The 10,356-nt window shown below is 33.6% G+C and overlaps 2 protein-coding genes across 2 annotated transcripts; both read right to left on the bottom strand.

The window, feature by feature from the left end:
- Positions 1-2,476: 2,476 nt before the first annotated feature.
- On the bottom strand, positions 2,477-4,828 carry LOC131932849 (ankyrin repeat domain-containing protein 50; the record flags this gene model as incomplete). Its single annotated transcript, XM_059289761.1, is given in 2 exon segments — positions 2,477-2,902; positions 3,213-4,828. Coding segments are annotated over 2 exon segments (1,959 nt in total), but the record flags the coding sequence as incomplete, so codon positions are not given.
- Positions 4,756-9,913, bottom strand: LOC131932848 (ankyrin repeat domain-containing protein 50). The gene is made up of 3 exons (XM_059289760.1): positions 9,796-9,913; positions 4,812-6,175; positions 4,756-4,764 (listed from the first exon to the last, which is right to left on the bottom strand). Exons 2-3 carry the CDS (start codon positions 5,745-5,747, stop codon positions 4,756-4,758), a joined length of 945 nt encoding a protein of 314 aa, XP_059145743.1. The 5' UTR covers positions 5,748-6,175; positions 9,796-9,913.
- Between the last annotated feature and the right edge of the window lie 443 nt (positions 9,914-10,356).

Below are 10,356 nucleotides of genomic sequence, written 5' to 3'. Positions count from 1 at the left end.
CCTGTTCTTGTTTTATCGCTGAATATAGTAGTACCCCTTACTCGCTATGCAGGACGCTCGACTAACGGATGCCAAGTGCCAACATCGTCGCTCTAAAACTCTGGTCGCCAAACCGTGTATTGCCGAAAATTTTGTCTTTGTGTTTTTATTTATGTTTCTGTTGTGTATGTGTTGTGTTTGTGTTGTGGTTGTGTAGCGTTTGTGTTGCATTTGTGTTGCGTTTGTGTTGTGTTTGTGTTTGTGTTGTGTTTGTGTTGTGTTTAGTTTTGTTCTGTTCCCAAGTTGGTACAGTTAAAAAAGATTTACCGTGGCGGAGCACGGGTATACAGCTAGTGTATATATATATATATATATATATATATATATATATACATATATATATATATATATATATATATATATATATATATATATATATATATATATATATATGTATATATATATATATATATATATATACATATATATATATATTATGTATATATATATATATATATATATATATATATATATATATATATATATATATATATATATATATTAAAACCGAAATATATTTAAATAGACTAAAATCGAGAAGAAATAAGTATTGCAAAAAAATGAACGTAACAAATCTGTCCATAATATAGCGGAAATATTTGTACTTTGAAATTATACTTTAATTTATTTTTTAAAAGTTAATTAAACATCTAATTACGTCACAATTCAGGTCATAATGCATTGTTGTCGAGTTTTTACCTAAGTGAAAAGTTCAAAACGAATCAATCTGCTTAAAGTAATAATTTATGAGAAATCGGAAATACCATAAAATGCTCGGTCGCTCACCGTAAATCACTTATTTTGTATACATTTTTACTTAAGGAAATAATGTAAAGAATCACTTCCATACATTGGAGGTCACTCAAAAATTAAGGATAAACTGAGCATAAGATATGTACTTAAATATGAATTTATTTTCAACCCAGCTTTAACGGTACTCTAGATATTTGCTTTTGAGAGACAGGAAGTAGAGTACTTTCATTTTCTTAAGATAGCTCAAAAAATTGATATGATATATATATATATATATATATATATATATATATATATATATATATATATATATATATATATATATATATATATATATATATTCAATTTGGTCAGCACAAGAAAAATTTTTGTCAAGTTATCGTGTTTATAGAAACACAGACAAACACAGACATACACAAACTCACACACATACCTACACACAGACAAACAGGACGGTAAAAATAAGATTTTTTGGCTCCGGGAGTTTATAATAGATCTGAATTGGTCCAAATTTATATTTATATTATTGCACAATTACAATGTATCCAATATGATTAGTATACAATATAGTGGGGGAACTCAATTACAATATTCATTATACTCTGAATGCCACCAAAGGTAAAAATGATAAAAGATATCTCTATCGCGAGTGCACTAGAAGAGCCGTCACCCTCATTGATATTCGGAAAATACGAGATAGTTTAAGGGTGATCACTCCTGCTTTATTTAATAAGTAACTTGCATTTATTCACTTCAAGTATTGATCAATATCTGTACTCGATACTTTGGTGTTAAACTATATATGATATATAATACCACTCTTATCAAAATCAAAAGACTCTAGGTTGAATGTGGCATTTCGTAAGATTTAGAAAACAATTAACTTTTTAAAATGTTTCAATGAAACGCTTTAAAAATGTATTAAAAGTAAAAAAAAATAGAGCTCTGAAAATATCAAATATAAAGGTAATTATACATGCTTTTGAAAGTATTTGAAGTGTATAATATACTACTGGCTTGTTGCAGTAATTGTATCTAGAATATATTTTATAAACTGCTGCAGTTAATTTTCTGTTGCAAAAAATGCAGTTAAAACATATTTTGACTGTTAATATAAAACATAACCTAAAATGTTGTTTTGCTCTTCATGTAAGCTGAATGTTTACAACATATAGTAGAGGCATTTCGTATTGTATTGCCGTTAGGTGTAGGTATCGAAGGAACGCGGGCGAAAGATCGTTAACTTGTCCCGATCGCAAGTATGGGTCGCTATTCCTTTGAATTTAACGTTGACGAATATCTTGTGATATGTAAAATATAAAGGGGCTGGTTTTTGGGTTGGCAGTCAAAAGAAATCTGTGTTCCCTAGAACCAGAACTTGATTTTACTGTACCAGTTACCCTTTCTCTAAATAGCAATCATCGGCCAACCAAGGGGAGTACACATTTTCTACTTCTCAGCTCATTACACGTCATCATAGTTTCGGGTTGTTTTTTTACGATATTAAAAAAAAAGCTTTTCATTAGACTTTTGTCCATTTTATTTACTAGGTATAATTATGCAAACAGGAATGCATTCTCGGACACACGCACGCACGTAAACCTACGCATACGCAAACATACAGAAATGTAGTCGCATACCACACATAATTACATACAATCATAAACCGAAGATACTTACATACCTTAATAAGTAAAGCTAATATTTCATTATATGAAGGAAGTTTTTTCCCTTTAATAGTAGAGAAACAGATTGGACAAATGTCAGCATGGAAACCGCAGCTGCTGCAACATAAATCACCACAAGGTTCAAATATTGTGTCCACATCCATATCATAGCAAATTCTGCACCGAAGATACTTGCTTGCAATATTCTCCTTCTTTAAGGCATCACTCTGGGAGAGCCCAGTTGTGGGTGTATAACTACCGTTACAGCTGTCCACAAGTATGGCCTCGGCTAAAGCTTCAGCACTCTCAAACTGCCTGCCACTATCTTCCAGCCTTTTATGTAGACTTTTCTTGACCAGGTTTTCTGGTATGTCTAAATCGAGCACCTGTTGGGCAGTGGCATCTTTCATCATACCGTCTACTGTTAAAGGTGAGAAGCGGTCCTAGGTATTTTTTAAATAAATTTTTTAGACATCTATGGTAAAAGTTAACATGGAAGACAGATATAGATATAGTTATGAATACAGGCAAACACGGAAAAATATACTTTAAAAAACACGGTATTAGTCGTAGGCGTAGACGTGGACAGATATAGGTACATGTACAGATAAAGATATAAATATAATTCATTGGAATGTTTATGTAATAATTGTATTTACAACTAAATACCTGTTTTAAAATAAATAAAACAAATCACACAGGTATCCACCATAGTCAGTTATTTATATTAATAAATATTGTATGAATACTTACTGAGTGAACGTCTTTGTCTATTTGTGTAATTGCTTTTTTATAAAATGGACTTATTATCTCAACAATATTTTTGTAGCCGCATTTTGACGCTATATCCAATGCATTGTCTCCATCTTTATTCACGGCTAGAACATCACATCCAGATTCCAATAAGAGCTCAACTGTTGGCTTATCTCCACTTTTTGCAGCATACATTAGCGCACTCCATCTCTTTTCGTTAACAATATTAATATCAGCTCCAGATTCAATCAAAAGTTTGACTGCTTTTTCGTGACCAATTATAGCTTTCGCATTAGTATTAATATATTTATTGCTTGCTAAGCTTCCAATCCTGTATTTGTCATTTTCCCATTCATCGATTTGAAACATTTTTACATCAATTCCATTTTTATTTAAATGTTCAACAAGTCTTAGTTTTAATTCTGAACTATCACATGCGTATATTAAAGAGGTATCTCCGTCATAAGAAATTGCATTTATGTTGCTCAATTTTTTAATTAAAAGATCTACAATCGTAACTTGTCCGCATTTTGAAGCGTGCATTAATACATTCATCCCGTATTTATCAACAGTATTAATATTAGTTCCTCTTCTAATTAAAATTTCTACAGTTTCAGCGTACCCTTTTATAGAAGCGTACATTAGTGCATTTTTTCCATTGTCATCAACAGCGTTTGCATCACTACCTCTTTCAATTAAAGTTTCTACAGTTTTATTACAGCCCTCTTCAGCTGCGTACATTAGTGCATTTTTTCCGTTGTCATCAACAGCGTTTGCATCAATACCTCTTTCAATTAAATTTTCTACAGTCTTATAACAACCCTCTTCAGCAGCGTACATTAGTGCATTTTTTCCTTTTTTATCAACAGCTTCGACATCGATCCCTCGTTCAATTAAAATATCTACAACTGCATCGCGCCCCTCTGAAGAAGCGTACATTAACGCGTTCTTTCCATTTTTATCGACAACGTTAACATCACTTCCTCTAAGAATTAAAAGTTCCACTGTGTTATTGTGTCCATTTTCGGAAGCATACATTAATGCAGTCTTTCCTTCATGATCAAATGCTTGGACATTATTTTCACTTTTACTTAAAAGCTGAACCGTTTTTTGGTGTCCATACTCAGAAGCCCACATCAATGCATTCTTTCCTTCATGATCTAATGCTCTCACATTACTTCCATTTGTTATTAAAAGATCAACCACCTGATCGTATCCATTTTCAGAGGCCAACATTAATGCAGTCTTCCCTTCGTTGTCATATGCCTTAACATCACTACCACTTCTTATCAATATCTCAACAGTTTTTTCGTGTCCATTCTCAGAAGCCCACATTAATGCAGTTTTTTCATCTTGATCAAAAGCTTTAACGTTGCTTCCACTTTTTATCAAAAGCTCTATAATTTTATCGTATCCTTGTTCTGACGCTAACATTAATGCGTTGTGTCCATTTTCATCAACTGCTTTGACATTACACCCTCTTTTAATTAAGAGCTCTACAGATTTTTCATGTCCATATTGGGAAGCATACATTAAAGCGTTTTTACCTTTTCTATTAACACATTTGACGTCACTTCCATTCTTAATTAAGAACTCTACTGTTTTTTCATGTCCACCTTGTGAAGCGTACATTAAAGAGTTTTTACCTTTTCGATTAACACCTTTAACGTCACTACCTCCCTTAATTAAAACCTTTACAGTTGTATAGTGTCCACCTTGAGAAGCGTACGTTAATGCAGTCTTTTCGAATGCATCCACAGCTTTAACATTGCTCCCACCTTTAATTAACACATCTACTACTTTATCGTGTCCATTTTTAGACGCCCACATTAATGCAGTTGTTCTATTATTATCGAATGCTGTAACATCACCTCCACTTAAAATTAGAAGCTTTACAATTTTTTCATGTCCATTTTCAGAAGCCCACATTAATGCACTCTTTCCATTTTGATCAAGTGATTTTACATTACTACCACTTTTTATTAAATGCTCTACAATTGTTAGGTTTCCCAGTTCTGAGGCCCACATTAATGCTTTCTTTCCGTGTGCATCTGCTGCATTGACATTACACCCTAGTTTAATTAAAATCTCTACAGTTTTATCATGTCCAGCTTGAGTAGCGTAGATCAATGCGTTTATTTTCTGCCCATCAACAGTGTTTGCATTAATTCCGTTTTTAATTAAAACCTCTGCAGTTGTATAGTGGCCATTTATAGAAGCGTACATTAATGCGTTTTTTCCACTTTTGTCAACAGCATTAACGTCGCTGCCCCATTTTAATAAAACCTCTACAGTTGCATTTCGTCCATTTATAGAAGCGTACATTAATGCATTTTTTCCATTGTCATCAACATCCTTAATATTAAACCCATCCTGAAGTAAGAGATCTACAGTCTTATAATCTCCACTTTCAGCAACAGACATCAGTATTGTTTTTCTATTCTTTAAAATGTTAATACCCTCACCACTTTCCTTTAGACTTTCCATGCCCTTTTGGTTTTCATCCTGTTTATAGCTGGCGGTAATGTCAGCCATGGTTAATTATAAATAATTAATTTGTTTTTAGTTTTACTTCTAGTTTACTTCGAGGGATTTTTAACGTCTCCTTTTATTAAAATTTATCATAGTCTTTAAAAATACCAATTAACAAATTGTTTTTTTATTAGTTGGCCTACATATACATATAAACTATAATTCGATTACGCACATTTATTTAAAAACTTCGAAATATTCATGCTTAGCAGTTTTATTTTCTATGGGCTGTAGCACTGGATTTTGGTATTAAAGTTTCTAGAAAGACTCCCAGTTCGGATACTGTGCTCGTTCTTAAACACTTCTGCTAACATGTGGTTTTCTAATAACATTATCCTTTATGGCTTCTATTAACTTGATTTGTTTCTAATATTGTTTCTCTTTTACGTGGACCATAAACAAGCTTTCTTCATATTCGTCGTCTCAATAAACTTTAAACAAAAAAAAAATACAGTTAAAATTTTAATACATGTCGAAATTTCGCTATTAAAGAATCTAAGTACTACCTACTACAGGCAGACAATACATTTACTGCTTCTACTTACGTTAAGAAACAACAACCCAGTTCAGTAGCGTAGGGAGGGAGGGGGGGGGGGCTACATATATCCCCAGGCGGCGATCTTAGGGGGCGCCAAAATGGGTTTGAAATATAAATTGAAAGGTTGAGGGGGGTGCAAATTGAAAGTTTAAGGGGGGGGGGGTGCAAATCAAAATCTTGAGGGGGGTGCAAAACGAAAAGGGTCGCTACGCCTTTGACCCAGTTATATCAAATTACAAAGTAAATAATTGTTAGGCTTGAAATAAAGGAAAAGAAACTTTTATATATTTTAAGTTAAATCGGTGACAATCCATAAAATTAGGTATAACTACATTCGATAAAAATAGATACAACAACATTCGATTAAATATCTATGTTCCTATATTTAAAAAAATAAAAAGTTCAAATATTTTGTCTTTTCTTTTGTTTATTTATAAACAAGCATAAAAACGGTGTTATAATAAGCGTTTGTGTAATACTGCACTAGAAAGTAAGTTATTGTCTTTAAACATAATAATATTGAACTGCAGTTTAAATAACTAAAATAAAAGGGTGGGTCGCTTCTTAGCAAAGCTGCATTAGGCAAAACTTATAAATAAAGAATTTTACCGACAGTTTACAACAGTGCTAAACATATAGGCCTACACAATGTAATGTTTATAAACTGTCATTTTTAAAGACTTTTTTGATCAAATTATTTTGTCTAACTCGGTCGTTAAACCGAGAATATTCCATTTTACACTAAATTCTACGTATTTTTAAGTACACTCTTGTCACTTTTCGTGATTTATACAAAGACTTAAATAACAGTAAATCCCCGAGAAGGTGTTAAAATTGTGTGCCGCGATATTAAAACGTTATGGTTTTCAAGCATTGTGCGGCCTTTGTAGGTTGTATAATTGTTTAAAAGATCGGGAGTAATTTGCATTTTTAAAGTATTTTCAGCTACTAAACACAGTAAACACACTAAACACACTTTTTAAAAAAAAACGCCAAAAAAATTTCTATTGTTTCTTATTTTTTTTAAATGTAAAAAGTATACAAAAAAAAACACACCTGCTTAAAGTTGTCGTTGAAAAATAAATGTATTGAAAATACGTACTTGAAAAATTTTAAGCATATAGTGAAGGCTAAATAGTTCAAATCACTGATAAACGATACAGTCAATTAATAGTTTGTCTTACATAAGTGAAAAATTTAGATACCAATTTTGATTCGATAAATAGACGAAACGAATCGTTTTAGGCAGGGGTCTCCAAACTTTTCAGCCCGAGGGCCGCATTAACTATCAAATATCAATTCGGGGGCCAGAGTTTCTTTAAGGCATCTCTTCAGGGTCGTGGAGCCCCACCTCCCCCCCCCCCCCCCAAAGAACGTCTACCGCCCCCAACTAAATATAATTTATATATATATATATATATATATATATATATATATATATATATATATATATATATATATATATATATATATATATATACAAATTTCAAGTTTCCACCACCCCCCCTAAGGTCCACGTTTGCTCTCAAATTGTTCTTCACGTATTTCATTCTTGAAAATGTTTGTTCACCCAGGTATACCCAGGTATGTTGTTTCAACATTTGAAAGGTACTTTGATGCAAAAGGTTTAATATTAGGAAAGTCTTCCTTGTGCAAAAACGTATGAAAACCCATACGCCCTTCTTTGAACGTGTCTCTAAAGAAGTAATTTTCTTGCAATTCAATGACCTCCAGCTGCAGTTCATCTTTGCAACTGGCCACATTTGCTTCAAATGGGCTTTGAAACAATCTCAATTCTTCTGCCTTTGAATCCAAGTCAGAAAACAGCTACTGAAACTGCAGCTGGAGGTCTTTGGTGATCTCGCATGTAAATGACGTGGGGAACTCAGTTGTTGCTTCAGCCGTAAAAACCTTGCACTGCTGAAAGTGAGTCAAGTTTTTAGCCTGTACTTGTTCCAAAACCATGACAAGTTTGTATCTAAAGGCCTTTGGGTGGGAGTATAGATCAGAAAATAGATTTCCCTCTCTTGCCGTTATAGATTCAGAAAATTTAAATGCCTAGTTATGTTTGCAGCAGAGGCCAATTTCTATACCCACTCTTCATCAGACAATAATGGCTGTGACTTGCCTTTACTATCAGGAAGTCGCCTATTTCTTTTCCTTGGATACTCTGCTCAGAATTTTCTCGCAAAATTATCAATCTTACTGATTTGAAATATGGTATATCTTGCGATTTTGTGTTTTTCCCTGAACTATCTATGGTTAGATATCCTCTTAGGTAACAGTGCCGTACATACTATGTAGGGAAGCCAGCTCTTGTGTTATGCTCATGTCTTCATCCACACCTCTAATGAACACAAGCAGTTGTGAGATGGAGCAGCTGCCCAGCGACTCATCCATTGCAATTGAAAAATGGCGAATCTTGCTTGCATTTTTCGCTATTTGAGTCGCAATGTTTTCACCAATGTCTGCAACACGTCAAGTAATTGTATTTGCACACAAAGCTACATTTTCAAATTGTTTAGAATTTTCTGTGCAAAACTCATCAGCCACCTCCAACAAAAATTTATTCAGTGGACAAAAAGATCGTCGCGGGCCGGATAAAATGACCTCGCGGGCCGCATCTGGCCCGCGGGGCCGTAGTTTGGAGACCCCTGGTTTTAGGCAAAATAATAATTAGACGGTGATTCTTAGAATTGCATATTGTTTAATATTCTTTTAGTTTTAAGTTTTTTTTTACTTTTACGATGCCTGCGACGACAAAAGTAACAACAAAAAAGCAACATACTTATCAGGATAAAAACGTTATTTGGAAATAGTTCTTCTATGAAAATAATACATAGTCACAAATCGCGTTGGACAATTAGACCTAAAGCATTGTGAGATATATTAGCGTCTTGTTAATTTTGTTAGCCCAATTTCCAATAGTCAAATGGAAACATAATGGTAATGCCGAAATTAGATATATCATTTAAATAAATAAATAAAAAAAAAACCCCACGTTTTCTGATTGAACTAAAAAGTAGAAAATAAATGCAATAATGCAAGCGATCACTCTACTATAAGCAATCGCAAACTGCATGCGCATTATGACAAAAAATGAAAAACGTGGGGCGCCGAAGTAAAAGTTTTTTATCGGTAATTACTAATATAAGATGTAAAAGTTATATTACTATTGATTAGATAATACTATTGAGTTTTATTAGGGATCTTGTAGAGAGTCAACAGTATTAGAAAATGTAAGAAAATCACGGCGCCCCACGTTTTTCATTTTTTTGTCATAATGCGCACGCAGTTTGCGATCGCTTATAGTAGAGTGATCGCTTGCATTATTGTGATGTCTAGCATTTATTTTCTACTAATTTGTAATTATTTTCTACTTTTTAGTCTTTGTCTGTTTGTTTGCATTCAAATCTTGCTATCGATTTTATCTTCTCGCATTCACTTTTTTTTTTGGGTAAACGAAGACAAACACTCACAAAGGACGAACACCAAGATAGAAGGGACTTATACCAGGCATGATACGCTTATTATTCAGGATCAGCTGGAGGTTCGTGTCGACGCATTCTTTCCATCTCCTGTAGACATTCCTCATTGCAGGGGTTTTTTCCTGTTAGCTTGCTGCAATCCAATTCCACAATGCGTACGCCTTCGAGTGATCGTTCTCGACTGAGCGCAACATACGCCTGGCCCGTTTCAAAAAGCGCTGGTCCTAAATAGACAACTGCGTGATCATCTGCACAGCCTTGCACATAAACCGCAAGCTCGAAAGCAAACACTAACACAAAAGCAAACACTCACAAAAATGCAAACACTAACGCAATTACAAAAGCAAATTCAAACACAAAGGCAAAAACTAACGCAAGCACAAACACAACGCAAAAACAAATACAACCGCAAACACAAACTAAAAAATAACGCAAACACAAACGCAAATCTAAACGCAAATAATAAAGCAAAACATATATACACATTTAAAATCAAACATAAAAGCATAGTGCTCACACTTTAGCACAGGGTAACGGAAAACACTTTTAGGGCGCCGGAAGACGCCCTGGATTCGATTTCATGAAA

Source organism: Physella acuta, unplaced genomic scaffold (genome assembly GCF_028476545.2).
Source record: "Physella acuta isolate Inbredline_101_S28 unplaced genomic scaffold, ASM2847654v3 ptg002294l, whole genome shotgun sequence".
In the NCBI taxonomy this organism is placed as follows: domain Eukaryota; kingdom Metazoa; phylum Mollusca; class Gastropoda; family Physidae; genus Physella; species Physella acuta.
This window is presented reverse-complemented; position numbering and strand designations above follow the sequence as displayed.

What these genes read in the sequence shown, in the direction of transcription:
- LOC131932848 (XM_059289760.1), bottom strand. Translation starts at nt 5,747, where the DNA reads ATGGCTGACATTACCGCCAGCTATAAACAGGATGAAAACCAAAAGGGC.